Source organism: Oncorhynchus kisutch, linkage group LG14, assembly GCF_002021735.2.
Source record: "Oncorhynchus kisutch isolate 150728-3 linkage group LG14, Okis_V2, whole genome shotgun sequence".
NCBI lineage: Eukaryota > Metazoa > Chordata > Actinopteri > Salmoniformes > Salmonidae > Oncorhynchus > Oncorhynchus kisutch.
In genome coordinates, this window is record NC_034187.2 from 49,822,696 (window position 1) to 49,843,993 (window position 21,298).

General features: G+C 43.4%; 1 protein-coding gene across 1 annotated transcript in view; it reads right to left on the reverse strand.

Moving 5' to 3' along the window:
- LOC109904478 (plectin-like) overlaps positions 1-18,654 on the reverse strand; it is a 56,963-nt gene extending 38,309 nt beyond the window's left edge. The window contains exons 1-11 of the mRNA XM_031788501.1: positions 18,568-18,654; positions 13,153-13,230; positions 12,360-12,452; positions 10,530-10,696; positions 5,564-5,679; positions 5,325-5,431; positions 4,860-4,979; positions 4,389-4,484; positions 4,095-4,222; positions 927-1,020; positions 503-657 (exon numbers count right to left, since the gene is read on the reverse strand). Of these exons, the coding sequence (XP_031644361.1) occupies positions 503-657; positions 927-1,020; positions 4,095-4,222; positions 4,389-4,484; positions 4,860-4,979; positions 5,325-5,431; positions 5,564-5,679; positions 10,530-10,696; positions 12,360-12,452; positions 13,153-13,212 (1,136 nt within the window). The 5' untranslated portion in view covers positions 13,213-13,230; positions 18,568-18,654. The remainder of the gene's footprint in view (positions 1-502; positions 658-926; positions 1,021-4,094; positions 4,223-4,388; positions 4,485-4,859; positions 4,980-5,324; positions 5,432-5,563; positions 5,680-10,529; positions 10,697-12,359; positions 12,453-13,152; positions 13,231-18,567) is intronic.
- Positions 18,655-21,298: the final 2,644 nt, after the last annotated feature.

A 21,298-nucleotide genomic window follows, 5' to 3' on the forward strand; every position in this document is an offset into this window, starting at 1 on the left:
CTACTCAAACTCACTAAACTATATATACACACTCACTCACACACACTACATTGTCACTCCAACACAAAAAAAACCACACATTCACATACACTACTACCCCCCCCCCCCCCCCCCCCCCCCCACACACACACACACACATTACAAACTCACACACTTTTACAGTCATGATTTGTGGCTGCTACTCTGTTCTTTATTTTACTATTATTATTATCTATTCTGATGCCTAGTCACGTTATTCTGCCTTCATGTACAGTACATTTCTACCTCAAATACCTCTGCACATTGATCTGGTACTGGTAACTGGTACCTCCTGTATATAGCTCCATTCTTGTGTATTTTATTTTATTTATTTTGTGTTACAATTATAAAAAAATTACGATCGTTGGGAAGGGCTCGTAAGCAGGCATTTCACGGTAAAGTCTACACCAGTTGTATTGTGACACAAAGTTAGATTTTATTTTGATGTGGAGCTTAAATGGTTTTACTCAGTGGTTGTTCTGACCTGCGGTACATCTGTTCAGCTTGTAGATGGCGTCCGTCCTTCAGCAGCTGAACATCATTGAAGAGGTACCGGATCATGCCCTCTGCCTTGTCCAGGTCTGTCTCTACCTCTGCTGTGTGCTTAGCAGGCTTTGCTGAGCTCAGCAAACGGAGATCCTAGAACATAGATACAGTATAAACACTATGACACCATGTGTTCCATCTTGAATACAGCATTAGTAGACATCAGTCCATGAGCCTGAGAATGCTTTTGAACATCCGAACACATCCAATCTCACATAACTGTGGGGTATTCAATCACTGTATCATTGACTACTCAGTCTAGCAGCATGGATTTGTGGTGACAAATCTGTAGGGCCACAGATTGTACATTATAAAGTCTACATTGGCTGTGACTGTCTGCCCCGGCAGGGTGTGAGACTCACCATCTGTAGCAAACCCTCAACCTGGTTGAGCTGCTCCTCACACAACCCAGACTCCATCTGGACCTTACTGACAATCCTCTGCAGCTGCTCCAGCCTGAGGGTGAAAGGTCAACACATCAGGTCAACACATGTTCCACAGTCTCTCCTAAATCAGCTCTGAGGCTGGGGTATTGTCTAATGAGGTAATGGAATAACTAGATGGTGGTACTGTAAATCATGACTGGTAATACTTTACTCAAAGACAACAGTGGCCCTTTGGCCAGATCCCTTGTGAAACAAGCATTTTGACCTCAATGAATGGGACAACCTAGTAAAATAACGATAAAATAAAATAATAATGTCGGTATAAATTTAAATCCAATGGACATAAATTTCAATAAATTTCAAGAGCATCAATACAAATATCTGGAGAAAAAAAGACATTCGGCAAATTAGAGCAAACATTACACAATCTTCTCAGAAACATTATGCAGGCAGGGTAAAACACTCACTCCTTCTTCTCCTTCTTCTTGCGAAGTAAATACTCTAAACCGTAGCTCTGACGGCAAAGGCCATGATGGATTCTCTGATAGCTAGTCCTCCCCAGTTGCTATGATGACAGTCCATAGGATGTTGTAATGCGATAAGGCCATGCTGCTGCTCCAGTTTCAACTTCCACCTGACTGTGCTGCTGCTCTAGTTTCAACTGTTCTGCCTTATTATTATTCGACCATGCTGGTCATTTATGAACATTGAACATCTTGACCATGTTCTGTTATAATCTCCACCCGGCACAGCCAGAAGAGGACTGGCCACCCCACATAGCCTGGTTCCTCTCTAGGTTTCTTCCTAGGTATTGGCCTTTCTAGGGAGTTTTTCCTAGCCACCGTGCTTCTCCACCTGCATTGCTTGCTGTTTGGGGTTTTAGGCTGGGTTTCTGTACAGCACTTTGAGATATCAGCTGATGTACGAAGGGCTATATAAATACATTTGATTTGATTTGATTTGATTTGATAAGGTTTTGTGAGGTTAGCTGTGCTGTGACTCACAGCCCACAGTAGCTTCCCTGACTACTGCCCTGACTGCTTACTTTAAGACTGGAAGTCTTGTGATGAGGGACCAACCCTTAACAAAAATTACATATGCCCTGCTTTCTTGTGATTTGGTAAGGATGGTCCTATAATAACTTATTTATGACGTAAATAATCACATTATTGAACGATTTTGAACTCTTAGATCCAGACATAAGTTCTGGATCTTTCAGTGAATCATCATGTGGTTGTCCAGCTCTCTTTATCTCACAATGTCTTCTCACATCCACCAAACTGGTTATAATCAACATAGTTACAGTACCAGTCAAAAGTTTGGACACACCTACTCATTCAAGGGTTTTTCTTAATTTTTTTACCATTTTCTACATTATAAAATAATAGTGAAGACATCAAAACCATGAAATAACACATATGGAATCATGTAGTAACCAAAAAAGTATTAAACAAATCAAAATATATTTTATATTTTGAGATTCTTCAAAGTAGTCAGCATTTGCCTTGATGACAGCTTTGCACACGCTTGGCCTTCTCTCAACCAGCTTCATCAGGTAGTCACCTGGAATGCATTTCAATCAACAGGTGTGCCTTTTTAAATGTTAATTTCTGGAATTTATTTCCTTCTTAATGTGTTTGAGCCAATCAGTGACAAGGTAGGGGTGGTATACAGAAGATAGCCCTATTTGGTCCATATTATGGCAAGAACAGCTCAAATAAGCAAAGAGAAACAAAAGTCCATCATTACTTTAAGACATAGGTCAGTCAATCTGGAAAATGTCAAGAACTTTGATGTACCTGTACTGACCTCGCCTTCTGGACGATAGCGGGGTGAACAGGCAGTGGCTCGGGTGCTTGTTGTCCTTGATGATCTTTATGGCCTTCCTGTGACATCGGGTGGTGTAGGTGTCCTGGAGGGCAGGTAGTTTGCCCCCGGTGATGCGTTGTGCAGACCTCACTACCCTCTGGAGAGCCTTACGGTTGTGGGCGGAGCAGTTGCTGTACCAGGCGGTGATACAGCCCGACCGGATGCTCTCGATTGTGCATCTGTAGAAGTTTGTGAGTGCTTTTGGTGACGAGACAAATTTATTCAGCCTCCTGAGGTTGAAGAGGCGCTGCTGCGCCTTCTTCACGATGCTGTCTGTGTGGGTGGACCAATTCAGTTTGTCTGTGATGTGTACGCCGATGAACGTAAAACTTACTACCCTCTCCACTACTGTTCCATCGATGTGGATAGGGGGGTGTTCCCTCTGCTGTTTCCTGAAGTCCACAATCATCTCCTTAGTTTTGTTGAAGTTGAGTGTGAGGTTATTTACCTGACAACACACTCCGAGGGCCCTCACCTCCTCCCTGTAGGCCGTCTCGTCGTTGTTGGTAATCAAGCCTACCACTGTTGTGTCGTCCGCAAACTTGATGATTGAGTTGGAGGTGTGCGTGGCCACGCAGTCATGGGTGAACAGGGAGTACAGGAGAAGGCTCAGAACACACCCTCGTGGGGCCCCAGTGTTGAGGATCAGCGGGGTGGAGATATTGTTACCTACCCTCACCACCTGGGGGCGGCCCGTCAGGCAGTCCAGTACCCAGTTGCACAGGGCGGGGTCGAGACCCAGGGTCTCGAGCTTGATAACGAGTTTGGAGGGTACTATGGTGTTAAATGCTGAGCTGTAGTCGATGAACAGCATTTCTCACATAGGTATTCGTCTTGTCCAGATGGGTTAGGCAGTGTGCAGTGTGGTTGAGATTGCATCGCCTGTGGACCTATTTGGGCGGTAAGCAAATTGGAGTGGGTCTAGGGTGTCAGGTAGGGTGGAGGTGATATGGTCTCTCAAAGCACTTCATGAGGACGGAAGTGAGTGCTACAGGGCGTAGTTACAGAGGCCTTTGGGTGTGAATGCTCTTTTTTTACAATGTTTTATGTCCAGTTTAATGTGTTACTTCTAATAGACATTGATTTTTTAATTTAACAACTGAAATTCAACAGAAACACCACGTGACAGAGTTCCCAAATCAATAATTTCTCCTCAGAACTGCATCTAACAAAAACATCTGTAACGGAATTCAACATCATCTCAAAGATGAAGGTATAATCTCAAACATCATTGACCCTCCACAGTGCTGTACGTACATATAATGGCAGTCTCACCTCTCATATTCTGTCCTTAGAAGACGCTCTCTCTCCAGTATGGCTACATGGAGACGACCCCACTCCTTCTCCACATCAATAGGCTGGTACCCAGGGGGAACCTTGACATTACCCACCTGAACTGCACCCTACAAGGACAGACAACGACAAGCACAGGCGGGAATATTTTCAAAAAAGGGCCAGCATTTACTTGATGCATTTAGATTATTTAACTATTCTTCAGATGTGTCCCAACATTCACGCTGGGCGTTGTGGTTTGCACCTTCTTCTCCTTTTAGTGGTTTAATTGCTAACCTCAAAAGACATATAGATGTGTTTGGATCGATTCTTGTCTGCTTCCTTTGCAGGCAGCTCTGTCTCCTTGAACTTCAGAAACTGGCGCCAAAGAACCTGTGGTTTTAAGATGTTGCTGAATTAATTCAACATGACAATTAAACATACGAAGCTCTTGTTTGATCACATCGCTCAGACAATTTTCAGAAATCAGAGACAAACAGTTAGATTATTTCCTTACCAAGCAAGACATAAGTTATGGAGGCTAGTACCCTTTACCAGTGAATTATTTTCTCATTGCAGACCACTTCCATAACTGCTACCCCATTGGCCCCAATAGGAACAAATTATGCTAAATGAATTCACTGTTACAACTGAACATAGCCTTTGTCATACATCAAGTCTCTAAGACAATTATAATAAATTTGGAGCAGACAGAATATTCACTTACATGTATCAAGAGATTTCCCTAATAGGTGAGGAGACTTTTACCTCAATCTCCTCATAGCTGGTAGGGAACTTCCTCTCCTCAAACACAATTATGTGGTGTCTGATCCACTGCAGCAGCAGGGTCACCAGCTCATAGTACTCCTGCCAGCGCAGCTCCAGCTCCTGAGGGACACACAAGAGACAGAAAATGGTTCATTAGAGAAAGGTTGAATAGACTAAATCAGTTGCGGGTAGTCACCATATCACTGCATTAAACATCACTCCACTGGTTAAACATGGTGTAGGGTGAGGTTTCCTCTAGATGCTGATCTTGGGTCAGTTTTGCATTTACCCCTCTAATGGTTAATGTCGGAGGAGAAGCTGATCCTACACCTGTACTTAATGGAAAATTCACTCCGGAGCATCAAAGACATCTTACATTTTGGGAAGATGTGATCTCAAAGATGAGACCAGGAGGATTCCCCCTAGTGGTGATGGCCTATATGGTTCCAAGAAGACGACACTTACGTTGGCTTTCACCTCATCCTGGACATCAGGTACACGGGGCATGACGTCATACAGGGAGGAGACGTATGTGATGATGGACTTCTCGTCTGGGTGTGGCACATCCACATCTTAATAGAGGGGAGACAATGAACACCAGTTAAAAAACGATTTTAGAAAAAGATAAATGCAAGTATTCATACAAATACGCCACTAATAGTATTGAGAGTAATTGAGAAAACGATACAAGTGAGTTCCCTTACCTTCTGGGTCGAGCAGCCGAGTAACTCCCAGGTCTCTCTCTGCCACACTGAAGGCCTGCTCCAGGTTCTCTACATGGGTCTGTCGGTACACCTTACTCATGTCAATCAGAGTAGGGCTGGGGACAGAACATAGAAAAGACTATAAAACTATAAAATTGCATCTCAGACACCGTATTTTCTTATAGGATATAGGACAAATGGTTGTATTATATTCATCTTTGCAACCCCAAAACATTCAGGTAAAACCAATACATGTAGGTTATTTTCTAAAAACATGAGGATAAAACATAATATAAGCACACAAATAATATTGTTATGGCCTACATCATTTTGCCCCTGTCAGGCATCTGTACAACAATCAAACCCATTGACTGATCCAGCAGCTTGTTGCTGTAGGCCAGAGATCATCAACTAGATTCAACCGCGGACCGTTTTTTCTTCTTGAGCGAACGATCAGGGGCCCGGAACATAATTATAATTAACTTGTAGCCTGAAAATTTACTGCAAGAAGCCCAAAAAGATATAATATTTGACCAAAACATAATCATTTCAAACCTTGCTTGGATTTGTATACTATCACATATCTCTCTGTTATGCATGGGAATATTTGGGAACAGATTTCTAAAATGAATATCCCTTGGAGCTGATTTCATGGTATTGTCCAACAATGAAAATTCCCCCAAAAATAACCGCCAGGTGGGGAACCCTGCTGTAGGCAGTTTAATTGTGATGAACTGACTGCATTAGATACTTATCGACATTCCTCTCTCAGAGGAATGTTTATACAGACAGGGGCAAGCAAAAACAAGAGCTCCTACTAACAACCAATTCATTTTGAAATTCCATGTACAACTTGTTAGATGTATACTGCCAATAAAGCTAATTGCAGTCAAATAGTGTGCAGATACAATATTTGACTGCTTGGAATGAGCACAGGGCATCTCATATTTGCCAATTGATTTAGCCTAGCGTGGTTAAACAAAATACAGGGGCTTTGTAAACAATAGGCGAAAAATGCATAACTTATTATATTCCCTATTAGAAAATAACTAATGTCTAGAAGTAGAATAAAAAAGGAAACGGCTATCAAAATGTATCCCAACCACCACCTTAATGAAACAATGACATAAACCCTGCATACCCTTGCACAACTCTCTGCACATAGTAGTCTCCATGGCCCCTGGGGTAGTGATCCATATCAGAGTAGAGGACCTGTCTATAGGAGTGTCTGTCCCTGCTCAGGTGCACTATGCGTGGGTCTGATCCTGACCCAGACCCTGCCTCCTGCTCCCCGATCTGAGAACCTCGGCTGGAGGAGAACTCCCCCGGGTTCTGCAACCCCCGATTTGAGTCAAAAGTGCTACTCTCAGCTGAGATGTCCTCACACAGCATGACAACCCGGTCTTCCAGGTCACTGACAGAGCCCTGGGTGCTGCTGGAGGTGCTGTTCAACCGTCTCTTGGAGGAGCGGAACTTCTTCTTTAGACTGTGCATCATGTTGATGGTGTGTGTCCTCAACTGCAACAGTGTCCAAACTCTCCTCTTGCAGTTTTTCTCTTCAGTCTTACAAATCCATCCATGTATGAGACTATGACTGATGTTTTTCAGATTTAGCTCAGATGTAGCATCCCCTTTCCACTGCTAGATGATGTGCAAGCCTTGACTGTTATAGAATTGATAGATTACTTTCTCATACATTTCTCTCGTTCAATTAGTTGTACGTGAGCCCAGACTGCTTTGTTGCTTTGTCGTTCTGCAGAGTGTGCTTCTGTCTTGCTCTTGGTCTGTGTGAAGTTTGTATGGCAGACACACCTGAGACACCTGGGCATACCTGAGCTATGCTGCTACTTGCTGAGAATTAAAAGCACAGCCCCTGTGGGCATCTTATTTTCAAATTCATGGGACACACACCCTCAGTCACAATCCTCTCTCTTTTCATGCAACTAAATAAAACCACAAAGCTGCCTCGCCTAGCCACCTCCTGTGCCTTTCTCCTGAGTCCTGTATGTAGTGTGTGAGCATACAGGGTGTGTGTTTGTACAGTATGTGCAAACATGAAAAGTCTCTTGTCAAACTCTATCCTGACCCCTTATGGTAGTTGTTATGCATATTCTTTTTACACAGACATTTAGCCAGCAAATCTACTTTTTCATTGTAGATTGAATGTTACTGCTATGTGAGGTGTTGGATTTGCACCTACCTGCCTCGGTGGATGACCGTGGAAGATCTTTCACCCAGAACTGTCAATAGGCTAATTGAAATGTTGGGTTTTGTTGTTTCTTGCTGTAGTGAAAAGTCCTATACAAATTACATCTATTATTATTATTATTTATTATTGCTATGTATGTGAATGCATACCTGGTCATGCGTGATTGCTACGTCAAATAAAATGTTTTCGTCAATGAAAACAAATAAAATAACGAGAAGTACTTGCAACTGACTGCATAACTGTAGCGGAAGAATGAGATAAGGTGATACTTGCGACTAGCGACTTGCAGGCGCTGAGGACCAGCGTGATGACTCAATCACGATTTATGCCATTTGGATGGTTGACCATTTGTGGGCTATCACAGGGAGCATGGACACCGTTGGACAGATGAAATCCACTAAATGAATGTTACTATGAATTACATCACTGTAACTCTAAGTTCCGCGATGCATACAAAGCCCGCTCTCCCTCCGGAAAATCTTGCATCCATCTTGCATCTACAGTCTTATAGGCAGAAACACAAACAATCGGAAACCACGCTTCAAAATTGTTTTGATCACGCTGACTGAAATATGTTCCAGTCAGCCTCAGAGAACAACATCGACCTATACACTGACTCGGTGAGTGCGGTTATAAAGAAGTGCATTGTAGATGCTGTACCCACTGTGACTATTAAAACCTACCCTAACCAGAAACCGTTGATGGATAGCGGCATTTGTGCAAAACTGAAAGCGCGATTCACCTTCCATTTAACCATGGAAAGAGGTCTGGGAATATGGCTGAATATAAACCGTGTAGTTATTCCCTCCGCAAGGCAATCAAACAAGCGAAATGCCAGTACAGAGACAAGGTGGAGTCGAAATTCAACGGCTTAGACACGAGACGTATGTCTACTGGAAATCACGGACTACAAAAAGAAAACCACCGACGTCACGCTCCCAGACAAACTAAACACCTTCTTTGCCCGCTTTGAGGGTAATACATTACCACCGCCGCAGCCCACTGACAAGGACTACCCCCCCTCTTCTTCGTTGCTGACGTGAGTAAGACCTTTAAACATGTTAACCCTCGCAAGGCTGCTGGCCCAGACGGCATCCCTAGCCGCGCCCACAGAGCATGCGCATACAAGCTGGCTGGTGTGTTTACAGACATATTCAATCGCTCCCTATCCCAGACTGTTGTCCCCACATGCTTCAAGATGGCTACCATTGTTTCTGTACTAAAGAAGGTAAAAAATAACTGAACTATAACTGACTACTGCCCTGAAGCACTCACTTCTGTCATCAAGTGCTTTGAGAGACTAGCCAAGGATCATATCACCTCCACCTTACAGGCCACCTTAGACCCACAGTTTGCATACCACCCCAACAGTGTCCACAGACGATGCAATTGCCATCACACTGCACACTGCCGTATCCCATCTGGACAAAAGGAATACCTATGTTAGAATGCTGTTCATTGACTACAGCTCAGCATTCAACACCATAGTACCCTCCAAGCTCATCATCATGCTGGAGGCCCTGGGACTAAACCCAAAACTAAATGCAATTGCGTCCTGGACTTTCTGACGGGCCGCCCCCAGGTGGTGAAGGTAGAAAATAACATCTCCACTTCACTGACCCTCAACACTGGGGCCCCACAAGGGTGTGTGCTCAACCCCCTCCTGTACTCCCTGTTCACCCACGACTGCGTGGCCATGCACGCCTCCAATTCAATCATCAAGTTTGCAGACGACACAACAGTAGTGGGCTTGATTACCAATAACGATGAGACAGCTTACAGGGAGGAGGTGAGGGCACTCGGAGTGTGTCAGGAAAACAACCTCTCTCACAAAGTCAAAAAACTAAGGAGATGATCATGGGCCAAAGAACACAGCACTGGGAGCACCCCCCTATCCCCAACAAAGGGACAGTAGTGGAGAAGGTGGAACGTTTTTTAAGTTCCTCGGCGTACACATCACAGACGAACTGAAATGGTCCACCCACACAGACAGTGTGGTGATGGAGGCGCAACAGCGCCTCTTCAACCTCAGGAGGCTGAAGAAATTTGTCTTGTCATCCGACCCCCTGACAAACTTTTACAGATGCACAATCGAGAGCATCCTCTCGGGCTGTATCACAGCCTGGTACTGAGCTTGCCTCAATAAATGAATGCCAGAACATTGGCCACCAGGATTAGCCATTTGTATCTAGTCTCTTAATAATTGCGTAAACGGTGCAAATTAGACACATTCATTATAGTCATACTAAGTGGTGACGCAAGGCTCACTACCTTGACTAGATCCTCTATAGGGAGGCATAGGGCCTGTTGCATTTATTCACATAATATTGGAGTCAGATTGCTAAATGTAGTTTATTATTATATTCAACATTTCTACATAATTGTTGGATAATTTCCATCCAACTATAAATGGTGACCCCTCCTCAGTTGACAGGGATTTTTACACCCTTACATAACTACTTTAACAAGTCAGCCTTTCTGCAGTGCACAGCAATTATGAATTTCACAATCCTCTCTTTGTGTGTACAGTAATAAAGAAAACATAACATGTATGTGGAAACTTGATCACAGGGGTTCACTACGTCCAAAGGATGTATATAATAGCAAGTCCAGGCAAGCGCATGATCAGGCATAGCTAAAAAATATATTCTTGCATGTCCATTTAGCCCCCTGGCACAACCTTCATCCGTGACCCCATAATTTCCTCAATCCCCAGTCAGATCACCTCAACACTACTTCTTCAAGGCTGCATCTCACCTGTGTTTGTGTATGACAGCGTTGAAGAGCTTGCCGTCCCTCCAGCTGGTGGTGAAGTTGTCGCAGCGCATCCCATGGTATCCCTCCACCATGCGCTGGGACCACAGCAGCAGCTTCTCCTTCGCCGTCATGTCGTCTGACTGGCCATTCACCTGGATGTCTGAGATCTGGGGGGGGGTTGGTATTGGTAAGGCAGGCTATAGAGTATTCTTTAATTGTGGGATCCATAGGGTATCCCAATAGTATTAACACATCCGAGGGCTGTGGATAAGGGCTGTGGATAAAGTGCACATACTGGAAGAGAACTGTACATGCTTTAGTCATTATGCATGGATTTAAAGTTCAAAGCCACCTGACATGATCCAGGCAGATGTTACATTTTCAACCTGAATAACCAACAGTCAGATGTAAAAATCACATGGAATTCATCACTCCTGAACAGCTTTATGTTCCCGGGTGCAGAATCCAACTTGTGAAAGTAAAAACATCCATGGGGTACAGAATTGAAGGTGAAGCAAATTACTGCAGTGAATTCCTACTTGAAAGAAGATGGAAGACAAAGCTATGAGTCACAGGTACAGCCTTTTGAATCTCTCAGCAGTCTATTTCCCTCAGTAGTCTATGGTGGAGCTGTGTTTACTTTAGTGTTTTGTTTCTGATGCTCAACGCTCAATACTATGTGTGCATTGCGTACTGTGTTCAATGCATTGTTAAATAATGAATGTATTGCCATGCTAGAAATACTATGCATGACTCAATCCCTCTCAACCACCAAAAATAAAACAATACCCAAAGAAAAACTGTCAGGCGTTCTAATATTACTTTCAGGTTTTTGTTATGGTAAGGGTGGAGAGCGAAAATATGTAGGACTTATCGTCTCATCCCTCTCGCTTCTTCTCTGTAGTGGGGGAACCTCACTACTATGTACACTCTCACGATGTGACTCACACCACATGGAAAGAGGCCCTCCGACCTCTCAATTCACCTTCATGAGAATCTAGAGAGATTCCTGCTTCCTTCTACTTCATCAAGGCATCATGTTTTGATGAGAGGACTCAAAGGACTAAAATAACATAGAGTCTGCATCTCAAATAGCCCCCTATTCCCTATAAAGTGTGCTACTTTTGACCAGAGACCTATGGGGTCCTCTCATCAAAAAATAAGTATAGCCAATAGTGGGACTAGAGCCGCTACCTGCCACACCCACCTCTCCTGCCTGTCAACGGGAAACACTGAGTCCCCCTGAAGTGGACGGAATCCCACATGATGTTAATCCCACTATAACCAGTATACCCATTATAGCATCAACAAATATCCTTGTGCCCTTCTTTTTCCATATTTAAAAATATTCTCAACTGCTAAACAAATAACCAAATGCTCCTGGCATCTTCCATTCGGGGAGAAATAAGTTCCATCCGAGTTATATTGAGGATGAAAACCTCACATGGTCTTCAAATAAGTGTTTCAATATGTTTTTTCAATGTTCAGTCTGAAATCCCTCAGACATATGGTAATCATGAGTAGTAGAGTTGTATATAGATAGTGGCTGCCAAATGCTAAAAGATGCCGATTTGGAATAATAGAATTTGACTCAAATCTGCTCTGTCAACATAAGTGGTGGGCTTGGGAATTGATTAGTTGGCCAAGACAAGTCATACTGTAGCTTTTCCTACTATTATAGGCAAGGATAACAAATTATCCTTCCAGGTGAAATATACCAAACAGGTTATAGGATGTTGTACCTGGATCCCATCACCCTGGCCAGGCTTATCATTTTAATAATAATAAACATATTGGTTGTTGTTATGCTATGAGTGAAGCATGATATACCTGGAAGTGAAGGATGATGGTCCATATCAGGCCCAGGGTCAGCTTGGGGTTTCCATCGGCAATGTCATCATTCCTGATGTTGACCAGTTTAACCTGTCACAAAGGGGACACAAGTATGTACAAGCATTTTAAAGAAAATTGTCCCTCTAGATTAAGTTATATCTAAATGGTTATCTAATGAATTATAAGGTATTGGGAATGTTAGTTTACATTATGAGAATCAGTTCAAAGTGAAAAAAATATGTAAAAAAAACACTGAGGGTACAAAACATTAGCATACCTGCTCTTTTCATGACATAGACTGACCAGGTGAATCCAGGTCAAAGCTATGTCACCTGTTAAATCAACTTCCGTATAGATGCAGGGAAGGACACAGGTTAAAGAAGGATTTTTAAGCCTTAAAACAACAGACACGAATTGCACCATTCAGAGGGCAAGACACAATATTTAAGTGCCTTTGAACGGGGTATGTTAGTAGGTGCTAGGCAAATCGGTATGAGTGTGTCAAGAACTGCAATGTTGCTGTTTTTTTCACACTCCAAAGTGTCCTGTGTGTATCAAGAATGTCACACCACCCAAAGGGCATCCAGCCAGCTTGACACAACTGTGGGAAGCATTGGAGTCAACATTGGCCAGCATCCCTGTGGAATGCTTTCGACACCTTGTAGAGTCCATGTCCTGAAGAACATAGGCTGTTCTGATGGCAAAATGGGGAGCAACTCAGCGTTAGGAAGGTGTTCCTAGTGTTTTGAAGACTCAATGTTGATTGACGCAATTAATCATCACATTGTACCTGTCTGTGTTTGAGGAAGTCCAGTCCGATCTGTACATTCTGCAGTTTGTGGAAGCGCATGCGCCCCTTCTCCCTGGGCTGTGAGAAGAGAACAAACTTTAGAGGGAGAAGAGACAGCACAAACAATACCAATAGGGCAAGGAAGAGAAGGCCCCATGACTGCAGGCAAAGTATTTCAGATAGAGAAAACATTTGATATGGATAACAAGCAGCAGTCATGGTCCTATATAATCAACCACACTGAATGGACATTACAGAACAGTTCATAACAGAGCAAATGGAATGACACCAAACACCTGGAAACCATGTGTTTGATGTATTTGATACCATCCCATCTATTCCGCTCCAGTCATTACCAAAAGCCAGTTTTCCCCAATTCGGGTACCACCAACTTCCTGTGATGGACATTGAATTTGAGATTTGACTCCAAATTTCATTGAGTTGTGGTCAGAGATGAACACAGTATCTCATGACTGTCCAGTCCCCCCTTCATTTTACACCTGGCTTTACATGGCCCTATTGAAAAGCATTGTAATAAGATCCAGAGGCATGAACATTCTAAGGAAAATGGGTGAAGATGAGAATGTTAAACCTGGACCACGTGCTACTGGATTCTTCCAATCATCAATCACTTCCATGTTCAATGCATCGATCTAAACATTACAAAATTTAAAAATGACATGAAAGCTACCCTTTAGCCTAGGAGTTGGACCCTGAGAAAAACTACAATTATTTTTGCAGATAAATGACACCTAAATTACATTATTACCATTTGATCTACAACACAATCCATTCTTACCAAGCAGATACCCGAAGTTAAGCAGAGGTGCTAAGAGACTTTATGCTTCTTAATCTCTAGATAATGGTCAAGTGTGCAGGAGACCTGCATATTTGGTCCACCATTACATGCATCGGTACAGCAAGTCACAAGCTCTCAGTCAACCACAAGCTCAACTAGTGTACAGGTCGATCTCTTTTTGGCTTGCAGTATCACTCTGGCTTCTGTTTACAGTAAGTTGGGTCAAATGAACGGATGCCTGCATCTCTTTCTCAGAACTCAGACTAATACGCAAAGACTTGGAGGGAGGGCACAGACGAAACTAGAAGACTGAACATGAAATGATCTAGGGCTGAAACTGAAGGAAATATCCCAGCTTTATTCATAATGTTTTTTATACCATGGGTGGGTCTAATCCTGAATGCTGGGTGGTTAAAACTGCATTCTAGCCGGTGTCAATTCCACAAGTTACCACCAGCTAAATCTATGAAGTTAAAATGCATATTTATTCTGTTCCTTCACAATCCACTGTCTCATCAGTCCAGCCAGACAATTTATAAACTTGATCTCCACTATAGAAAAACATTTAGACATTCTCACATTTATTTTAGACTAACATTTCGTTTTCAACAGCAGAGATTTGTTTAAACCTTGCTGTCTGTCTCTCTGAAATTTGCAACCTTGTTTCAATATTCAAAATCGATCTTCAGCTGTCCCATAGTAATGAACGGGAGTTGGGTCGAAAGCACATATTTCTTTGCCAGGCAATATCACGCCTCATTATGGAGTTGGGTCGAAAGCACATATTTCTTTGCCAGGCAATATCACGCCTCATTATGGATGTATCCAAATAAATGTCACTAGAAAACGTCTTAAACAAATGCAAATGCATACTTTGCTGTTATTCTGGCTAGATAGCAAGCAAGGGATTAGAACATTGGAACATTTAGAATGAACCACATAGATACAGAACAAAAAGACTGAACGACTGGGTCGCGTCTCTGGCTACCGAACCGATAGAACGAATGACCAGTCGGCTTGGGTAGCAACCCTAGAATTGTGTCGGGACTATATCTAGTTGAAGGATGAAATAGTGTGAATAAATTAATCAAAATAATGTGTTTAATGAAAATATGTCAATCATCATGAATATGTTGGTAACCAGTTGTATACAAGTGATAATGTCTCCGAAGCCGGTGTTTGTAGGATATATTGACTTGTCTCAGGCCTAACGACACCCGTGCCAATATATCCTACAAACACCAACTTCTCAGGCATTATAACTTAAATAAGTAAACAAGAAACCTTCTCCACCCACATAGCTTATCACAGCACAATGACTAGGGACTACCAGTCATTTACCACACAATATCCCAAAATCGAACACAAAAAGGACAATCTCATATCTTCATTCCCTACTCAGTGATGCTCAGCTCAACCTTTTTGCAGAGTAGGGTTGGATTTCTTCTTGCAGAGTTGGGTTTCTGTGTTGCATTCCAAATGGCACCCTGTTCCCTACATAGTGTACCACTTTTGACCAGGGCCTATAGGGAAAGTATTCAGACCCCTTGACTTTTTCCACATTTTGTTATGTTACAGCCTTATTCTAAAGAGCATAAATAAATATATAAAAATCCTCATTAATCTACACACAATACCAGATATTGACAAATCAAAAATAGTTTTACAATTTTTATTTACCCCTTCTCCCCAATTTTGTGATATCCAATTGGTAGTTACAGTCTTGTCTCATCGCTGCAACTCCCGTTCAGACTCTGGAGAGGCGAAGGTCAAGAGCTGTGCGTCCTCCGAAACACAACCCAACCAACCTGCACTGCTTCTTGACACAATGCCCACATAACCCGGAAGCCAGCCACACCAACGTGTCGGAGGAAACTACGTACACCTGGCGACCGTGTCAGCTTGCACTGTGCCCGGCCCACCACAGAAGTCGCTAGTGCGTGATGGGACAAGGACATCCCTGCCGGCCAAACCCTCCCCTAACCCGGACAATGCTTGGCCAATTGTGCACCGCCCGATGAGTCTCCGGTTGCGGCCGGCTGCGACAGAGCCTGGACTGCAACCCGGAATCTCTAGTGGCACAGCTAGCACTGGGATGCAGAGCCTTAGACCACTGAGCCACTTGGGAGGCCCCAATTTTAAAATATGAAACAAAAATACCAGATGCATCCTGTTTCCATTGATCATCTTTGAGATGTTTCGCACAACTTGATTGTGCATGTCAGAGCAAAAAACAAGCCATGAGGTTGAAGGAATTGTCCGTAGAGCTCAGAGACATTATTGTGTCGAGGCACAGATCTGGAGAAAGGTACCAGAACATTTCTGGAGCTTTGAAGGTCCCCAAGAATACAGTGGCCTCCATAATTCTTAAATGGAAGTAACCAAGACTCTTCCTAGAGCTGGCTGCCTGGCCAAACTGAGTAATCGGGGGAGATGGGCGATGGTCACTCTAACAGAGCTCCAGAGTTCCTCTGTGGAGATGGGAGAACCTTCCAGAAGGACAACCAAAGCTGCAGCACTCCATCAATCAGTCCTTTGTGGTAGAGTGGCCAGACGGAAGCCACTCCACAGTAAAAGGTACATGACAGCCCACTTGGAGTTTGCCAAAAGGCAACTAAAGGACTCTCAGACCATGAGAAACAAGATTCTCTGATCTGATGAAACCAAGATTTAACTCTTTGGCCTGAATGCCAAGTGTCACGTCTGGAGGAAACCTGGCACCATCCCTATGGTGAAGCATGGTGGTGACAGCATCATGCTGTTTTTTTAGCGGCAGGGACTGAGAGACTAGCCAGGATCGAGGGAAAGATGAACGGAGCAAAGTACAGAGAGATCCTTGATGAAAACCTGCTCCAGAGGGCTCAGGACCTCAGAGTTCACCTTCCAACAGGACAATAACCCTAAGCACACAGCCAAGACAACACAGGAACGGCTTCAGGACAAGTCTCAGAATGTCCTTGAGTGGCCCAGCCAGAGCCCGGACTTGAACCTGATCTAACATCTCTGGAGATACCTGAAAATAGCTGTGCAACAACGCTCCCCATCCAACCTGACAGAGCTTGAGAGGATCTGCAGAGAAGAATGGGAGAAACTCCCCAAATACATGTGTGCTAAGCTTAGCATCATCGTAGCATCATACCCAAAAAGACTCGAGGCTGTAATCGCTGATAAAGTAAAGGGTCTGAATACTTATGTAAACGTGATATTTCATGTATTTTTTATTAAATTACAAAAAATGTGTAAAAACCTGTTTTTGCTTTGTCATTATGGGGTACTGTGTGTAAATTTATTAGGGGGATAAAGTAATCAACTTTAGAATAAGGCTGTAACATAACATGTGGAAAACGTCAAGGGGTCTGAATACTTTCCGAATGCACTGTATGTAGGGAATAGGGCGCCACTTGGGACACAGTCCTAGTCTCTACAAGCTCGTCGACAAATGGAAAAAGAGGACTACGTTGCATACACAGAGAGGGCAAGACAAGGAGGGGACATCGACATGCACAACCCGGCAGCCACCTGGGGGAGTGACACATGCCACGCCTGAGGAGGCACTACACAGTCCACGCCCACTCAAAAACCGCAAGTTCCTGGCAATGTCACGCTCCCTCGCTACCACAGCAAGATCATCACAAGAGAAGAGGCAAAGGAAAAGGGGGCAAAGGTTAGGGCAAGACAGGAATTAGAAAAGGAAAAACAGGGGTCAAACAAGTGCAAAGGCAGAGAAATAGAGAGAGTGAGAGAGAGAGAAAGAGCGAGAGCGAGCGACAGAAAAAGACACGAAAATTATGAAATAAGTGTTAAATTAATGCTATGAGATATTATTTCCAAAAACACCTTCAAATCAGTACTATGTATAGGCTAAATCAAATTGTGAGGAATTCTTAAACATGTAGTGTATTGTTCGTGGACCACATACTGTATCTCTGCAGGTTTTAACACGAGGTGATAAAGCCTAAAGCCTAAAGTATTACATGTGACGTCGAGGAAAGATTACAAAATATATAATGCATAATCATGATTCTTTATAAACTCAGCAAAAAAAGAACTAAGGCAAACTTTAGAGGGAGAACGTTGTTAGGACACCAGACATCACGGTCAACAACGTTGCCTATGGGCACAAACCCACCGTCGCTGGACCAGACAGGACTGGCAAAAAGTGCTCTTCACTGACGAGTCGCGGTATTGTCTCACCAGGGGTGATGGTGGAATTCGCGTTTATCGGCGAAGGAATGAGTGTTACACCGAGGCCTGTACTCTGGAGCGGGTTCGATTTGGAGGTGGAGGGTCCATCATGGTGTGGGGCGGTGTGTCACAGCATCATCGGACTGAGCTTGTTGTCATTTTGCTATTTTGCTTGTTATGTGCATACAAATATTTACACATGTTAAATTTGCTGAAAATAAAACGCAGTTGACAGTGAGAGGAGGTTTATTTTTTTGCTGAGTATACAGCATCATGACAGATTTAAAAAAAGATAGTATAATGGACTGAAAAGTAGGATGGGGAAAAGGGACAGAAGGAAAGGAGAGTTTGGGAATGAAGGTTGGATAGGTTGTAGCAGAAGCAGAGGTCCTTCTCCTTCCAGTCAGAGTACAAAGGTCATAGGGACTCACCAGTGTCTCTCCAGAGAGCACCTCCAGCAGGGAGATGAGGTTGTGTCCATCTCTGAGGTCCTCGTACAGATCAGTGATATGCCGCTGGGCCTGGGGAGGGGAGAGGTCAAGAGAGACAGTTTGAGACTATTCACAGAGATGGGTTCATTACACTTGAAGTTAAGGTATTTTCTCTGTATTCAATACACTGATCAGCTATGAGGAATGAATCATGTACTGTAAATACTCATGATCCAACAAGACCAGTGCTCAGAAAAGCTCTGTTTGTGAAGGAACAACACTGTTCCTGAGAATTGAATCTGGGATTATGGGCCAATTTTCAGTAAACAACATTCGCAATCACCACTTTGACAGACTGGAGTGGCCATAGTATTTATAACTAAAGAAACCTCTAGTAATGCTATAGTATCTCTGTCAGTATATCTTGATTGTAATCATACTCCCCGACTCACACAAGGCAAAATGATCACACAAAAAAATAAAAATAAAAAATGTATTTGTCACATGCGCCAAATACAACAGCATTACAGTGAAATGTAATTACTTACAAGCCCTTAATCGACATTGCTTTAAGAAGTTAAGAAAAATAAATGTTAAGTAAAAAAGAGATTTTTTTTTATTACAAATAATTAAACAGCAGCAGTAAAAAGCAATAGCGAGGCTATATACAGGCAAGGGGTACCGGTACAGAGTCAATGTGCTAAGGCAACGGTTAGTCAAGGTAATTAAGGTAATATGTACATGTAGGTAGAGTAAAAGTGACTATGCATAGATAATAAACAGAGAGTAGCAGCAGTGTAGAAGAAAAGTCTAGGTAGTCCTTGGATTAGCTGTTCAGGAGTCTTATGGCCTGGGGGTAGAAGATGTTAAGAAGCCTTTTGGACATAGACTTGGCATTCCGGTACCGCTTGCCGTGTGGTAGTAGAGAGAACAGTGGCGGCAGCGTAGCCTAGTGGTTAGAGCGTTGGACTAGTAACCGAAAGGTTGCAAGATCAAATCCTGAGCTGACACAGGTACAAATCTTTCATTCTGCCCCTGAACAAGGCAGCTAGGCCGTCATTGAAAATAAGATTTTGTTTTAACTGACTTGCCTAGTAAAATAAAAGATAACAGTCATCTGTGCATCTGTAGAAGTTTGTGAGTGCTTTTGGTGACAAGCCGAATTTCTTCAGCCTCCTGAGGTTCTTTGCTGTCTGTGTGGGTGGACCAATTCAGTTTGTCTGTGATGTGTAAGCCGAGGAACTTAAAACTTACTACCCTCTCCACTACTGTTCCATCAACCCAGCAGCAGGACCGCTACCTCTGCCTTTGTGCAAGGAGGAGCAGGAGGAGCACTGCCAGAGCCCTGCAAACTGACCTCCAGCAGGCCACAAATGTGCATGTGTCTGCTCAAACGGTCAGAAACAGACTCCATGAGGGTGGTAGGGGGTTGTGGGGGTTGTGCTTACAGCCCAACACCGTGCAGGACGTTTGGCATTTGCCAGAGAACACCAAGACTGGCAAATTCGCCACTGGCGCCCTGTGCTCTTCACAGATAGATGAAAGCAGGTTCACACTGAGCACATGTGACAGACATGACAGTCTGGAGACGCCGTGGAGAACGTTCTGTTGCCTGCAACATCCTCCAGCATGACCGTTTTGGCGGTGGGTCAGTCATGGTGTGGGGTGGCATTTCTTTGGGGTGCCGCACAGCCCTCCATGTGCTCGCCAGAGGTAGCCTGACTGTCATTAGGTACCGAGATGAGATCCTCAGACCCCTTGTGAGACATATGCTGGTGCGGTTGGCCCTGGGTTCCTCCTAATGCAAAACAATGCTAGACCTCATGTGGCTGGAGTGTGTCAGCAGTTCCTGCAAGAGGAAGGCATTGATACTATGGACTGGCCCGCCCGTTCCCCAGACCTAAATCCAATTGAGCACATCTGGGACATCATGTCTCGCTCCATCCACCAACGCCATTCCACAGACTATCCACAGACTATCCAGGAGATGGCGGTTGCTTTAGTCCAGGTCTGGGAGGAGATCCCTCAGGAGACCATCCGCCACCTCATCAGGAGCATGCCCAGGCGCTGTAGGGAGGTCATACAGGCACGTGGAGGCCACACACACTACTGAGCCTCATTTTGACTTGTTTTAAGGACATTACATCAAAGTTGGATCAGTGTGGTTTTCCACTTTAATTTTGAGTGTGACTCCAAATCCAGACCTCCATGGGTTGATAAATTTGATTTCCATTGATCATTTTTGTGTGATTTTGTTGTCAGCACATTCAACTATGTAAAGAAAAAAAAAGTATTTAATAAGAATATTTCATTCATTCAGATCTAGGATTTGTTATTTTAGTGTTCCCTTAATTTTTTTGAGCAGTGTATAAATATTAGATTGAGGCAATGTCGGAGTGGCATTGACTAAAATACAGTAGAATATATTTTTTTATTTAACCTTTATTTAACTCTGCAAATCAGGTAAGAACAAACTCATTTACAATGGTGGCCTACTGGGGAACAGTGGGTTAACTGCCTTGTTCAGGGACAGAACGATAGATTTCTACCTTGTCAGCAAGGGGATTCAACCTTTCGGTAACTGGACCAACGCTCTAACCACTAGGCTATATAAGATGAGTGAAGTAGTATGTAAACATTCAGTGACTAGTATTCCATTATTATCATGATCATTAATTCCATTATTCCAAGTCTATGTATACAGGGCAGCAGGCACCAAGGTGCAAGGTTG